This window comes from Rhinoderma darwinii, chromosome 5 (assembly GCF_050947455.1).
Source record: "Rhinoderma darwinii isolate aRhiDar2 chromosome 5, aRhiDar2.hap1, whole genome shotgun sequence".
NCBI classification, from domain to species: domain Eukaryota; kingdom Metazoa; phylum Chordata; class Amphibia; order Anura; family Rhinodermatidae; genus Rhinoderma; species Rhinoderma darwinii.
In genome coordinates this window covers 141,903,708-141,920,535 of record NC_134691.1, presented here as the reverse complement: position 1 = coordinate 141,920,535, position 16,828 = coordinate 141,903,708, and the positions used below count along the sequence as shown (strand labels likewise).

Here is a 16,828-nt window from a genome sequence, read left to right as displayed (position 1 = left end):
CATGTAGCAAATGCAAAAACTTTACCGCACAGAATAAAATCGCAAGTGCATGCCGAATTACAGGAACCAGTCCAAATGATCTGATCATAGTAGATAGTAGTACAAAGGAGGATGTAAATTGAGGAACTGTAGAGGATGTAATGTGATGCTTCATTTATCTCAGGACATGTTCAAGAACATAGAGACGGTAGAATGGATACATAGGACAAGTGTAATTTATTTACAATTTGTCACATACGATATAGCAGCAAAAGGAAATGAATGCATATTGGTAAAATGTAAAATAAGCTTAATTACATTTTCTATGAGCAGAGGCAGTGAGTGTAGACAAATCTTCTACTTGAGGAGTAGCCTCATATTCAGGTTTGTAATGAGATATATTACCCTTACTATAGGGATTGCTGGCAAATGTATGAGATCAATAGATTGATGGATTTCTGCTGCACACGTCTATTGTCTTGTTTCTCATTATCGCTCTCAGTTGTTTATTGTAAATCGTACAGCTTCAATCAGTTAATTTTTATTAAGGCTTGTTCATTTTGCCTTCACCTTTCTCCTTGTTTCCTTCTTCATAAATTCTGTACTTTTCATACATACTGTATATGAAATGTTGTCTTCTAGTCATTGCCTCCATCATACATCATAGTTTAGCTTAAAACATCAAAAAAATTTTATATAAACAAGGTATCAAAAGGTATCATACCTATTATACTTTTGTCTTTTTTGACACAAAAGTATTTAACATTTTATATAAACAAAAAATATGTAGACAATAGTGTAGGAAGGAAATAATTTCAAAATTAATACATGTGTGTGTGTGTGTGTGTATATATATATATATAATGTATATATAACTTTTTTGAAGAGTGGGAAAATCATACTTAAAGATCTAGGAAGCTGTGTAAGCAAATATGCGTTGTATATACCAAATGGACAGCAACTAATAAACTAATCCCATAAAATCGACTAACGCAAAGATTACCTAGTTAATATATATATATTTTTTTAAATCTGCTATATATATATATATATATATATATATATATATATATTTAAAACAAAAAGATTTGAGGCAGCACTCCAGTTAGTGAATAAAGAGAAGGTGTTTATTCACCCCAACAGGGACCTTTCGATCTGACTCATTGGGATCTTACTGAGCCTTATTCACTAACTTGAGTGCTGTCTCAAATCTTTTTGTTTTGTATCCATGGGCTCATATAAATAAATATATATATAATGGAAAAATAGTTAAAGAGGCTCTGTCACCAGATTTTGCAACCAGTATCTCCTATTGCAGCAGATAGGCGCTGCAATGTAGATAAGAGTAACGTTTTTTTTTTAAAAACGAGCATTTTTGGCCAAGTTATGACCATTTTTATATTTAAGCAAATGAGGCTTTCTAAAGTACAACAGGGCGTGTTTAAAGTAAAAGTACAAGTGGGCGTGTATTATGTGTGTACATCTGGGCGTTTTTACTTCTTTTACTAGCTGGGCGTTGTGAATGGGAGTGTATGATGCTGACGAATCAGCATCATCCACTTCTCTTCGTTAACACCCAGCTTCTGGCAGTGCACAGACACACAGCGTGTTCTCGAGAGATCACGCTGTGACGTCACTCACTTCCTGCCCCAGGTCCTGCATTGTGTCGGACGAGCGAGGACACATCGGCACCAGAGGCTACATTTGATTCTGCAGCAGCATCGGCGTTTGCAGGTAAGTCGATGTAGCTACTTACCTGCAAATGCTGATGCTGCTGCAGAATCAACTGTAGCCTCTGGTGCCGATGTGTCCTCGCTCGTCCGACATGATGCAGGACCTGGGGCAGGAAGTGAGTGACGTCACAGCGTGATCTCTCGAGAACACGCTGTGTCTGTGCACTGCCAGAAGCTGGGTGTTAACGAAGAGAAGTGGATGATGCTGATTCGTCAGCATCATACACTCCCATTCACAACGCCCAGCTAGTAAAAGAAGTAAAAACGCCCAGATGTACGCACATAATACACGCCCAGTTGTACTTTTACTTTAAACACGCCAAGTTGTACTTTAGAAAGCCTCATTTGCATAAATATAAAAATGGTCATAACTTGGCCAAAAATGCTTGTTTTTAAAAAAAACAAAAAACGTTACTCTTATCTACATTGCAGCGCCGATCTGCTGCAATAGGAGATAGGGACAGAACCGATAAAAACACAGGGACATATACAATGGTGTGTTGTTGTTTGGCATAGCAAGCAGGGTAGCCCGCTCTATGAATTATCAAGGCGTCACAAATAGGCTTCTACCTGGCTATACACGTTGTGCCTCATGACGTACACACTATCCCTCCATGTTTCACTCACTTGCACCCCATTATCCATTTATTTCTATTGAGGCACTTCATTTATTACTGCCCCCTATATTTCACTTATAGTATTACACTTGCACACACACTATTCATTTATTATTTCTTACTACACATCCCATGCACCACACACCAATCCCCTCAAGACTAGTGGGAGTGGCTATTATTATTTAAAGCACCTGCTCGCCCTTTCATCAGCATTTCTGGCCTGGCTGTGTCCATTTGTAAGTATGGCCTTTTTCGGTGTTTTTGTATATGTCCCTGTGTTTTTATCGGTTCTGTAATAGGAGATAGGGGTTGCAAAATCTGGTGACAGAGCCTCTTTAAGCAGCACAGCTACAGTAGTGGGTGCAAACTTCCTGGGTTGAGGCTGAGAACCCTTGTAGATACAAAAAATTTAAATAAAGAGACAGCACTCCAAGGAAATAGGTGAAAAAAAGGCGATGTGGTTTAATCACCCCACAGGCAGGCAACGTTTCGATCTGTCTCAATGGGATTTTTCTCAAGCTTGAGAAAGATCCCATTGAGACGGATCGAAACGTTGCCTGCCTGTGTGGTGATTAAACCACATCAGCTTTTATTCACCTATTTCCTTGGAGTGTTGTCTCTTTATTTGAGTTATTTATATATATAAAGTTTAGGGTCACTTAGAAATTTCCTTATTTTTGAAAGAAAAGCACAGTTTTTTTCAATGAAGATAACATTAAATTAATCAGAAATACACTCTATACATTGTTAATGTGCTAAATGACTATTCTAGCTGCAAACGTCTGGTTTTTAATGCAATATCTACATAGGTGTATAGAGGCCCATTTCCAGCAACCATCACTCCAGTGTTCTAAGGGTACATTGTGTTTGCTAACTGTGTTAGAAGGCTAATGGATGATTAGAAAACACTTGAAAACCCTTGTGCAATTATGTTAGCACCGCTGTAAACAGTTTTGCTGTTTAGAGGAGCTATAAAACTGACCTTCCTTTGAGCTATTTGAGAATCTGGAGCATTACATTTGTGGGTTCGATTAAACTCTCAAAATGGCTAGAAAAAGAGAGCTTTCATGTGAAACTCGACAGTCTATTCTTGTTCTTAGAAATTAAGGCTATTCCATGCGAGAAATTGCCAAGAAACTGAAGATTTCCTACAACGGTGTGTACTACTCCCTTCAGAGGACAGCACACACAGGCTCTAACCAGAGTAGAAAGAGAAGTGGGAGGCCCCGCTGCACAACTGAGCAACAAGACAAGTACATTAGAGTCTCTAGTTTGAGAAATAGACGCCTCACAGGTCCTCAACTGGCAGCTTCATTAAATAGTACCCGCAAAACGCCAGTGTCAACGTCTACAGTGAAGAGGCGACTCCGGGATGCTGGCCTTCAGGGCAGAGTGGCAAAGAAAAAGCCATATCTGAGACTGGCTAATAAAAGGAAAAGATTAATATGGGCAAAAGCACACAGACATTGGACAGAGGAAGATTGGAAAAAAGTGTTATGGACAGACGAATCGAAGTTTGAGGTGTTTGGATCACACAGAAGAACATTTTTGAGACGCAGAACAACTGAAAAGATGCTGGAAGAGTGCCTGATGCCATCTGTCAAGCATGGTGGAGGTAATGTGGTGGTCTGGGGTTGCTTTGGTGCTGGTAAAGTGGGAGATTTGTACAAGGTAAAAGGGATTTTGAATAAGGAAGGCTATCACTCCATTTTGCAACGCCATGCCATACCCTGTGGACAGCGCTTGATTGGAGCCAATTTCATCCTACAACAGGACAATGACCCAAAGCACACCTCCAAATTATGCAAGAACTATTTAGGGAAGAAGCAGGCAGCTGGTATTCTATCTGTAATGGAGTGGCCAGCGCAGTCACCAGATCTCAACCCCATAGAGCTGTTGTGGGAGCAGCTTGACCGTATGGTACGCAAGAAGTGCCCATCAAGCCAATCCAACTTGTGGGAGGGCCTTCTGGAAGCATGGGGTGAAATTTCTCTCGATTACCTCAGCAAATTAACAGCTAGAATGCCAAAGGTCTGCAATGCTGTAATTGTTGCAAATGGAGCATTCTTTGACGAAAGCAAAGTTTGAAGGAGAAAATTATTATTTCAAATAAAAATCATTATTTCTAACCTTGTCAATGTCTTGACTATATTTTCTAGTCATTTTGCAACTCATTTGATAAATATAAGTGTGAGTTTTCATGGAAAACATAAAATTGTCTGGGTGACCCCAAATTATTGAACGGTAGTGTATATATATGTATATATATATATATATATATATATATATATATATATATATATATATATATATATATATATATACATACATTTATTCGTACACTTTAAGTCCAAGTTAAATCAGCATATTTTACAGGCTTAAAAACACAAAAAGGGCGTATTTAAGATTTTGCAAGTGTATTTGATGCACATGTTAAGGCGTATTTTTCAGAGCATTTTTTAAAGAGTATCTGTCGCTAGTTTATTAATTCCCTGTGTGCTAACTAATCTAATAGGCGTTATGATGCTGATAACTAAAGTGTAATTGTTTTTTCAAAAACATTTATTATTTCCAAAGTTATGAGCATTTTTCTAAATATGCTAATTTGTCTATACTTGCCAAATAGGAGGTGGCTTTCTTTTCACTCTGGGCGGTATAATGTTTTCTGTATGACACTGTCCAATCTGCAGCATACAGTTCTCCTCTTCCCTGCCCAGCAACACAGCAATATCATATAGTATACAGCTTCCATTCCCGACTTTGTTTTCAACTGGTGATATCTCCCGTTGTTTCACAACTATAACTGCGATCCTGGTGCCATTTGAAAGATTAGAAGAGATATGGCTATTTGAAGTGATCCACCTTCCCACCAGCCTCAGTCTCTCACACTGTGTGAAGCAGCTTCATGCTGATAGGACAGCGTCAGAGGCTGTGAGGTAGCTCCACCTCAGGAGACTCGCTGCGGTTACCTCCCACATGTCTAGTATGGCCTCATTTGCATATTTAGAAAAAAGCTCATAACTTTTAAAATAATAAACGTTTTGGGACACAATTTTCACTAGCATTATCAGTGTGACAGCGGCTATTAGATTAGATAGGGAATTACTAAACTAGTGACAGATCCTCTTTAATTCAGGTTATAATATAATACCAAAATATCATAAGAGTCTGGCAGTGAGTGCAGCTACCTTCTCATTTGTCAATAAAGCTTTTATTGGTGGTCAGTAGGACCTTGTAAAAACTCTGGGGCACTACCAGGACGAGAAACTACTGCATTCGGCAACAACACTTAGCAGCCTATTTTGGCCTCACCACCGCTGACTGAACATATGACCAGGACATGTGGGGGCACAAAGCAGGTGCCCTGTAGCATTAATGATAATTGAGCGTTACTCTTATGCTGCTTCCTGAATCTCAAAAAAAAGCAATAGAATTGTATCCTGCATGTTACAGCGGCCATGGGGTCATTAACTTCCTGTACACAAAGGCAATTTATTCTCACCAAGCAAAAACCTGTGACCTGGAATGAATGAATTATTCAGACTGAGACCAGATAGAGAACAATATACATGGATAAGTCCACTAATCCAGAAAATGTTCCATCTAAAGCTTCTGATAGATTGGTCTAATAATAGGGGGTGCAGAGGCAGCAGTCACACCTAGGTCCTGGTGCCCAAGTTCCTGTCTCCCACATAGGTAAATACCATTTTTATTACTGCCACGTGGTAGGTGGGGGACCCTATTATAGATTTTGCATTGGGTCCCAGATAACAATTGCAGCAATATTTTCATATATTTTAGATATATTTTCATCATTTATCGTTCATCATTGATCTTAATCGATGCATACCTAAAATTGTAGTTGTTGCAGTCAGTGTTGGTAAATGTAAATGCTCGGGGCTACATTTACCTTTACAATGCCGAGCACAGGGCTTTCTGGGAAACTGCCTCTAGGAAATTATGACGCTACCTGCCAGGGAGAGGAATCGTCTCCCCGATGATTGTACTGATCTTTTGTTGGTTGTTTAAGAAATTCCTCTGTGTAAACAGGCCTTTAGTGCCAACGAGCAATAATATATGAACTAGAAAAAAAAAATCACAAACAAATATATTTTCCTTCCACTGTAAGGCCCTGTTCACACAGAGTTTTTTTGCAGTCAGAAAAATCTGCCAGAACTTTCTTGCTGCGTTTTTTTGTGGCGTTTTTTGGCCGCGCCCATTGAGTGCCGCAGGCAAAAATACAGCGAAAAACGTTTTCCCTGCCTCCCATTTATTTCAATGGGAGGTTAGAGATGAAACCGCGTGAAGAAAGAGCATGTCACTTTTTTTCCCCCGCTAGTGTTTAAAAGCGCGAGCGGTAAAAAAACACCTCCGCTTAGGCTTCCAGTGTGGGAAGTACTTGCCAGGATAGATGTCATCACATGTGATGTCTACACTCCGATTATGCAATTTTTGCTTGAGTCTAGAGATTATGTATTGTCATTGTGTGATGGTGCAGTGCTCCACATCCTGTTGAACTATGATTTAAAGAGGCTCTGTCACCACATTATAAGTGGCCTATCTTGTACATGATGTGATCGGCGCTGTAATGTAGATTACAGCAGTGTTTTTTTATTTAAAAAAAGATCATTTTTGACGTTTGAGTTATGACCTATATTAGCTTTATGCTAATGAGTTTCTCAATGGACAACTGGGCGTGTTTTACAATATGGCCAAGTGGGCATTGAGGAGAGAAGTGTGTGACGCTGACCAATCAGTGACCAATCAGCGTCATACACTTCTCTCCATTCATTTACACAGCACATAGCGATATAGCTATATCGCTATGTGCTGCCACATACACACACTATAACATTACTGCAGTGTCCGGACAATGAATATACATTCCCACTAGCCAGGACGGGATGTGTATTCAGAATCCTGACCACTTCTCTGCACTTCTCTGAGTTACAGCATAGCACAGCGAGTTCTCGCTGTAAATGACAGCTTGCAGCGTAATCTCGCGAGACTACGCCTGCTGTGCTGTAAATCACAGAGAAGTGCAGAGAAGTGACTGGAGTCTGAATAAACATCACGTCTGGCTGGAAGTAATGTATATTCATTGTCCGGACACTGCAGTAATGTTATACTGTGTTTATGTGGCAGCACATAGTGATATAGCTATATCTCTATTTGCAGTGTAAATGAATGGGGAGAAGTGTATGACGCTGATTGGTCACTGATTGGTCAGCGTCATACACTTCTCTCCTCAACGCCCACTTGGTCATATAGTAAAACACGCCCAGTTGTCCACTGAGAAACTCATTAGCATAAAGCTAATATAGGTGATAACTCTGTCAAAGATGATCGTTTTTCTAAATAAAAAAACACTGCTGTAATCTACATTACAGCGCCGATCACATTATGTACAATATAGGCCACTTATAATGTGGTGACAGAGCCTCTTTAAATGAATAAGTAAAGTTCCTGCAGACAATTTAGGATAGAAGTATATGGAATAATGGACTCCATCAGTGGTTTGTGACTTCAATAAGACGTCTACATGTAACCACTAAATAAAGACAGTAAATATGGATCATAACATTTCCAAAAAGTAACATTGATCATTACATTTCAGCATTTTAGCATTGAATGTGAAGATGCCTTGTTCATACACTGACCTGTGATGTAAAATATGAGGGTGTAAAAAACCTTTGACTTTGTGGTCATATAGAATGTATAGTATAAAGTATGTAACGTATCTATCTATCTATCTATTGTTCGCTGTATCTATCTATCTATCTATCTATCTATCTATCTATCTATCTATCTATCTATCTATCTATCTATCTATCTAATATCTATCCATCTCATATCTATCTATCTATCTATCTATCTATCTATCTATCTATCTATCTATCTATCTATCTATCTATCTATCTATCTATCTATCTATCTATCTATCTATCTATCTATCTATCTAATATCTATCCATCTCATATCTATCTATCTATCTATCTATCTATCTATCTATCTATCTATCTATCTATCTATCTATCTATCTATCTATCTATCTATCTATCTATCTATCTATCTATCTATCTATCTATCTATCTATCTATCTATGTACCTATCTATCTATCTATCTATCTATCTATCTATCTATCTATCTATCTATCTATCTATCTATCTATCTATCTATCTATCTATCTATCTATCTATCTATCTATCTATCTATCATCTATGTATCTCTCTATCTATCTACATGTACACACACATGTATATATAAAAATTGTCAATCTAAATAACCATTCATCATGTTTCAAACGTCTCTATATTACACGTATTAACAAGTTACAAAAAATGCCTCTTTTCCTGATCAGATCTTAATTTGCCTAATTCTTACCATATTACATTATTCATAATATAATCAGCAAAAGCCGTCCTCCACCATAAATATTCTATCTGTCAGAAAACATTGTCACCAAACATAGCTATGTGACAGTCATTGAACAAATAATACACAAAACCATAGGGCTTGAGCATTGTCTGCGCTGCCTCTGGCCATAATTAACACATCTAGCAGATCATTTCCTTGTCCATATGCCTGCAATATATATTTCTTGTAAATAAGAAACCTGCTTAGGATTTCTCTGTAGTCGCAGACATTCAGAATTTCAGTTTTTATCTTAGCATTGATGATTCCTACCTGTATTGGTCTGCTGGGTGACATACATACATCAAAGCAGGCAGCATAGCACAAATCAAAATGTGACCCCTGGCAGTTGATGGTTACTTGCGTCCTTCCCCACCAACCCAGCGCAAGGCAGCTCACAACAAGGTACAGTAGATCATACTATTTTGTTATTCGGGGGGCTAAGTCCAGAAAAGGAGGATAGAGCCAGCCGTATTGAATCCACATGGGCTGCCTCTGTTATGTACACAGTGGCTCTTGCATGTAGAGGGCGCAATTTAAAAAATACCATTATATTAGAAAATTCTTCACTTGAAATATTTTCTGACCTATGATTGCTTCTGTATCCCTGATTATTTTATATTCAACCATATTAGTACGTCTTCTTTTTATGTGAGTACTTTTAAACTGCTTAGAAAATAAATCTTTGTGTTACAAAATAAGTCATCTATGAATCTAAATTGTTTGTGAAAAATGTACTTTGTGTTACTAATCCTTTTCCTATGATCGGAGAGCCACAGACAGACGCATACTGTAGAAACCTGTACATTTTGGGGTTGTCTATGTTTGGAAGAAGTGTTGTACTTTTTCTTCCTAAAACAGAGACACGCCTGCTAATTGGGTTGTGTCTTGTATTGTAGCATCAGTCAATGGAGCTGAACTGCAATGCCAGGCGCAGAGCATGGAAAGGAATGGCGCAGTTTGTGGTAAAAAGGAGACCCTTATTTCGAATTTCAGACAATCCATGATATTCTGCATGTACATCATATATATATATATATATATATATATATATATATATACACATATATATACACATATATATATATATATCTATATGTATAGATATATATCTATATATATATACATATACACATATATATATCTATATGTATGGATATATATCTATATATATATATATATACATATACACACACGTGTGTGTGTGTGTGTGTGTGTGTGTGTGTGTGTGTGTGTGTGTGTGTGTGTGTGTGATTATTAGTGCCACAGTGCTCAATGCTTTTAATTTCATGTCACATAAAGGCAGATTTATCAATGAGTTTAAGTGAAAAGAATAGTAGGACAAAGGCGTTCCTATAAATTATCATAGGTCGTGTATACCTATTTAACAAACTGAATTATATGTGAATTTTTTGTTATAAACCAGTGCTGAAATTCTTGCACAAAAAACTGTCCATTATTAAAGTGGTTGTATGAGATAAGAAAAACAAAACAAGGCTGCATTCTTCCATAAACAGCGCCACTCTTGTCCATAGGTTTCACGTGGCATTGCAGATTAGCCATTTACTTGAATAAAACGGATACCACATGAAGCCCAGTGGCGCTGATCCTGGCAAAATGCAGCAACCCCTTATAGTTATTTAAACACACACACTCACACACACACACTATAGAATATATATTTTTATATATATATATATATATATATATATATATATATATATATATATATATATATATATATATATATAGACATACACACACACACACTATAGAATATATTTATTTATAAATATATATGTATATACACGCACACACACACACACACACACACACACATTTAACTGTTTATTTACTGTCTATGGAAAAGTGTATATCAGCTACATTTATCACAGACATTGAAGCATAAAATTTAGACTACAGAAGGGCACAATGCATTAAAGAGGCAGGTGCTTCCTTGTCCACAAAAACCCTTTTTGCAAATAACGCCTGACATGGACATGTGTGTCACCACAAATGGCACAAAACAGGCCGCCCTGCTCCTTGGGACGTAATGTCTCATTACTATGTAATTATGTTTCACCTGCACACCAAACACCACATTTTAGACCCCTCTCAGTGATATGTGCTTGACAACAGGAGCATCTATCATTCCATGTTCCCTTTGGCATGCTTTAATGACATAGTTCAAAAGATAACCCACCAACATTCATCTTGATTGCTTTTAACTTGTCACGGATTGTTCACAATTTGCAAAATAATGAATGCAAATTTCATATTTTCATTACAAAACCAAAACCAAGAGAAAAGATCATTTCAGAATTGAAAAAATAAAATATTTAGATGGTAATGATTCTATTATAATTATTACTATTATTATTTTTATTGTTGTTATTATTATTATTATTATTATTATTATTACCAATAATAATAATCACTTAAACATTCCGATATGTATGTGTTAATTGATATTATATCTATATATATACAGACATATATATATATATATATATGTATGCACGCAAACATATTATATATTTTTTTCTTTATATGTGTCGGACTCTTGTAACAATCTCTAAATCAACATTACGAAGCACGTGTTCTTATCTAGGAGGTCAGACATCAAGGTGAATGGTTTCTTTCCATATAATGTCCTGATCCTCACAGACTATTGCTGCAATATCAATGGTGATAAAAAAACAACGAAACAATATGTCCGCGCTTCTCCCCTCTAACACGACGCTATCACTTTGCACGTTTTCAGATGAAGACTTTCTGATAATAAATGAACAACTGACAATGACAGTTCTCTTCTGAAATGTGCTTTATCGTTACATGTATGGGTGAAGTCATAACAAAACTCATGGTGCAAATGTTCTGTTTAATATGGAGAATTGTCAATGACGCCAGAGATGAGAATTGTCAATGGCGCCGAAGATAACAATTGTTGTATATATTTTTTTTATATGGGAAAATTGTCATTTTCAAACATTCCAGAGAACATGCATGTAAAAACGCAGTTTTGAAGCATCCTGGCGGGTCTGGTGGGCTAAAGCCTTGGATTGCCTTGATATTCTACAACAGATATCTCATCATTGGTGCCAATATCTAAGGACCTTTCTGAGGAAAATTGTTCTTGTCTTTGCATTTCTTGTCAGGAAACCTTTCCGCTATCGGGGCAGCTGTATGGTGATACAGCCGGTTATTATGAGCATGTATTTTTTCCTCCATCCTTTCTAGTAAGTGTGTTTGGTTTTTGTACAGGGAGGAACTTGGGATAAATGAGAGGCTGCTCAGTGTGCTCATGCTGGATGGCTCTCCTCCCACCATCACTGCTCCCGCCCTCTCACCCTCCCCACCAGATCCCTGCCATAAATATGTGAGCACAGAGGCTGCAGAGCAGGGAGCCGTGAGTGACTGGCTGACTGGAGACACTGCTATCTTCTCCTGTGTACATCCTTCTGTCACCCACAACCAGTGCTTGTTATCTCCAGCCTGGTACAAGCTCTACCCTACCAAGGACCTGCGGCACCACACAGTGATCCTGTGTAATATAGGTGTACTCCCCTCCTTGCATTGGATATAACATTTGCATGCTGAGTATTTGCTGCTCTTCAGTGTCTCAGTAGATAATACCTGGTCGCTGCCTGCAATGAAAGCTGTGAGCCCCGTGCGTCCCCACAGCCGGAGAGCCCCAGTGGCGGGGGGTGTGTGTGGGGAGCTGGCACTGCACTGCCTCTCTGAACACAGCCTTGGTGTAGCTCATTACAAGATGGAAGAAGAGGAGTCCTTGTGTCTGCAATATGACATGAATGACTGTTATAGCCGCCTCAAGAGGCTGGTGCCCACCATCCCCCAGAACAAGAAAGTCAGCAAAGTGGAGATCCTGCAGCACGTTATAGACTACATACTGGACCTGCAGCTGGCACTGGACACACACCCTGTGCTGCTTAGACAGCAGGCACCTGCCAGGACCCCTTTGACGGACCTCAATAAAGACCCGGTAAGAGGCGTACCCATTCCTATATATACTGTACTTGTGTTGAGTAAGTATGCCACATGTTAGCTGATGGCACAAGCTGTTGTGTGTGTCTATCTTATGTTGGTGCCCACTGGATTCAGTAGTATCTCAGCAGAGTGCGATGACAGCTCTGGCATCTGAAGAAGAACAGATCCACCTGACAGGGCTCCACTGCTTCATATCAGTCCCACATAGGGATCATAGCACTCAGGGATGTAGTGACTGCTGTCCAGATGGCAGGTGATGTTCACTGTTATGGCTGATTCTTGTCATTTCCTCTTAGTAGTTGTATTCCTGATGAGTGGAAAGCAGCTGTCTCTTCCTCTTGTTTATGCTCTGAAAATGTGTTGCAATCATTTTCAGCATTATCAAATGCCATAAATTCACCAGCGCACAGCCTGCGATGGCCCTTTACCAGCTGAATAGAATAGGCAGTTATGCCCCTCACCCTCTCCTCAATGCTGATAGACGTGAAGCCCTCTGCTATATGCCAATTCCTGCAAGTCGAGTGTATGTCAGGTTTTAATTAGGAGCAGCAGCCTGAAGGTGATCAGTCTTTTGTGTGTCTTATTCTGATCTCTGAAGTGTGACCTGTCACCGCCTCGGCAGCCAATGCCCATCCTGTAAAACCAAAGACTGCAACACCATCACTGATCCTTTTGTTTTTCACTCTATTTTTCTTCATTCACTTCACCGTTATTTCTTCTTTAATTAATATGTATTTTTATTTCTATTTCCCAGGCTGCGTCGGTGGTGAACAAGGAAGGAGACAGTATACTGTGTCGCTAGTGTGCCTTTAAGGTAACCATTGTACTGTACATGATACACCCTCTATAGTGGCCATTTATATTGCAGCTATGCATTATAGAACCCATATGTTGAACATTGATATTTTATCTAGTTGAAATGAGAATTGTCTACCCTTTTATATTCAGATTTCATCAATTGTGAAGAGAGAATTGCATAACAAAGGATTTTAGCTATTCATATATACGAGACGTTCCTGTTATTGTTAACAACCAAAACGTATTATATCAATGACCAAGTAAAAATGACCCTCCCAGAATAACTGTAATGACTATTTAATCTAAGAAGTTTTATGGTAAATTCAGATTGTCTCTTCTATATTGGTTGCGCGAGTGAGGAGAGGGACTTTACAGGGATAAGGGTCACAGATGACAGCCCAAAGCACTGTATGAGATCAGGGACTGAGCAGTCCATTGCAGCTGCGTTCCTATGCTTGGACTAGCTTGGGAGCTGTGCTTGTAGTTTGACCTGGTTTGTTTTGGGTTGTTGATCAAGCATGTCTTGTGTTTTGTTGGTGGCGCCAGTAAGTCTGGAGCAGAATGGTTCACACACCCCCTCTATTCATTCCTCTTCCACAGGTGTGCAGCAGGCAAATCCAGAGCCAGGAGGAGCACAGAGAAAGAGAGAGACAAATTAGAGAATAAGGGAGGGGAATGAAAAACAGTCACCAGACAAAAGAGGGGAAAAAACGTCCTTCACTTCGCTTTTCCACACTACACGGAGAATCTAATCCTTCACCATGTGTCCACCTTGTATCATCAGACATGCACTGTGGAAGTCCCTGACCTGATGGCATAGGGGGCACTGCTTAGAGAGAATACACTATCAACGGAAGAACTGAATATGAAGCTTTACTAATATACCAGAGTATTGTAGATATTTTGTCTTTACATCTATTGTTTAAAATAGATGATTTTATCTCTCCGGGGAATTTTCTTCTCCCGGCAGGAATGTTACATATTGTATAGAAGAAAACATGAGTGACATTTCATACTGTATATATAGAGATGTTCTATAAGTGTAAGTGATACAAAGTATATGCTTTAATAGACTACTGTAATTATGAAGTATTTTTAATTAAATATTTTGTGTAAATATGAATGTGTCTTTTTTCGTTTCCTCCCGGGGGCTTTGATTTTTATCTGTCACGAGAAAAAAAATAAGTAACTGAAGACATGAAAAGATGAACTTGTACCTTCCCACTAACTTGAATCAGACAATAATTGACTTGCACGATTGCATGGAATGTATTCCTTGTTTTAGTCCCGAATGCAATACTAAACTCGTCCTAAACTTTTATTCAGTCATGTGAAGCTAGTCCAAAGCTTTTATTTGGCCTTACGTGGAGTGTATAGGAAATTCTCGAATCACCTTTTCACTCAATTCTAGACAATGCATTTAAAGGGTGGGAAGGGAGAAATGTTGAATGATCACGTTTTCATGTCTTTCTGAAATTTGCTATTCACTGAATATAAGCTGTTTTATTTGTTCTGCATTAATATATTGTCAGTGTTACAAAAGAACTCCAATGATTACTAAAATGTGTTATCTGTTTAGCAAACACTGGGTTGTCTCACTGTCTAAACCCCTTAATCTCTACCCACCTTTCGGAATACAACGGATTATGGTATGGGGAACAACCTGCTCCCATTATATACTTGTCAAAAATACCATTACATCCTATTTGTGATAAGCAAAGCCATAACTGGATATGTTTAGCAATGGGTCACTGTAAAAACACAGCACTGTTTTGTGGGAAAATAAATTGTATTAGATTAAAATGACTGTATATGTACACATTACAATGTGTGGAATTTGGCATTTATATTGGTACACACGGTGTAAATTGAATAAAATCGGACTCCTTGCTATACATAATCCCATTAGTCTAAGGCAGATTCTACTGCATTGTTCATTCCTTGGTTTGCATGTATTCAATTAGCTTATGAATATGGCCAATTATGGTCATTTAAATCCCCCTGTTTCTGCTCTATTTCCACAGAAGCAGTCTCTGTTTTTAATTCATAGTAGGGGGTCAAATCCTAATTTCAGAGCCGTGTTCCACGTACATGTTGGTGCTATTATATTTCTAACTGGGGGTTTTTAAAAGGAAAAAAGCATTTCTTTCCCTTCCTTTGTGTCGATTCTCTTAGTGGACACTGTGCTAGGTAAGCAGACAGTTCATTGCTTGCAACCAAAGGAAATCTTACTGTATTCTATATAACTGTATCTAATACTGATTTCAGCTGAGGGAGGGAGACAAGCAGCAGTCTTTAATACCAGTCATATGCTTGGTTTTCCTGCAGTTTCTACTGTAATCTCATATGTATTTTTACACATGAGTATTAAAACAACATTTTTTACGTGTCTCAACCTTGTCTTTCTTACCTGTGTATTAATCTTACTGACAGTGAGAGTGTTTTATTGTTATGTCATGTTTTGCTTTGTTGCTTTTTTGGACATTTAAAGGATATGTAGACAAATAATCTGTTAACCAAACTTCTAATTCCTAAAATGATTTTTTTTTCCACTGATGTCCTCAAACTTGCTTTTAAATAAAGGAATGCATTTCACATTTTGCATGCACATTTCCTGACTTCTATTGACATAACTGACAAGGGAAATTTATGCATGTGAATGAGTAGTGGAGCATTGATAATATGGGGTCAGGAGAAACAAGCTATGACTGTATCAGACACATATTTATTACTTCTTCATTATAACCTACATCCCATAGTCTTAATTATGTCAGAGCTATAATATATAGACATGTTGGAATGATAAGTATGTATGTGTTCGTGCTACTGACAGGGGATAGTGATTAGAATTTTTTACTGCAGGAAGAAGCCAGTTGACATTGAATAAAGGCAACTGCTTTCTCAAATGTGTATGTTATGTGGGAAATATTACAGTAAGATGAACAGCGTTAAGAAATACTGTGACTATATTTTGGGAATTCAGATACTTAGTTCATATATAGTACTAGGGTACACAATTAACAATTGTTTCTGTAGAATTTAGTGTACAACAAAAAGGGCTTGATACAGTACAACTGTATTCTCGGATCAAAACCTTTATTCAACACATCTCTAATATTTATTTTTTTGTAGAGCCCAAAATAGTTGTATTTTCTACATTAAGGTCGCTTTGACCTCAGTTATGACCCCTGCCGATTGAAAAAAGCTGTGATCTGCTAGGCTACAGTAATTGTACAATGTGTTTTCTGTTCACATTGGGATTGACAAATTGTTCATAA

General features: G+C 38.0%; 1 protein-coding gene and 1 long non-coding RNA gene across 2 annotated transcripts in view; one reads left to right on the top strand and one right to left on the bottom strand.

Moving 5' to 3' along the window:
- The window catches only part of LOC142651633 (uncharacterized), a 254,270-nt gene extending 245,045 nt beyond the window's left edge, over nucleotides 1-9,225 (bottom strand). Inside the window, exon 1 of the long non-coding RNA XR_012847659.1 lies at nucleotides 9,018-9,225. This is a non-coding gene — a long non-coding RNA (uncharacterized LOC142651633). The remainder of the gene's footprint in view (nucleotides 1-9,017) is intronic.
- Nucleotides 9,226-12,135: 2,910 nt separating this feature from the next.
- ID4 (inhibitor of DNA binding 4) lies at nucleotides 12,136-15,939 on the top strand. The gene is made up of 3 exons (XM_075826585.1): nucleotides 12,136-12,747; nucleotides 13,507-13,566; nucleotides 14,151-15,939. Exons 1-2 carry the CDS (start codon nucleotides 12,397-12,399, stop codon nucleotides 13,552-13,554), a joined length of 399 nt encoding a protein of 132 aa, XP_075682700.1. The 5' UTR covers nucleotides 12,136-12,396; the 3' UTR covers nucleotides 13,555-13,566; nucleotides 14,151-15,939.
- The last annotated feature ends 889 nt before the right edge of the window (nucleotides 15,940-16,828 follow it).

Excerpts from the sequence above, each read along its gene's own strand:
- ID4 (XM_075826585.1), top strand. The coding sequence starts at position 12,397 with ATGAAAGCTGTGAGCCCCGTGCGTCCCCACAGCCGGAGAGCCCCAGTG. Across the intron at positions 12,748-13,506 it reads CGGACCTCAATAAAGACCCG|GCTGCGTCGGTGGTGAACAA; the intron begins GTAAGAGGCGTA and ends TCTATTTCCCAG.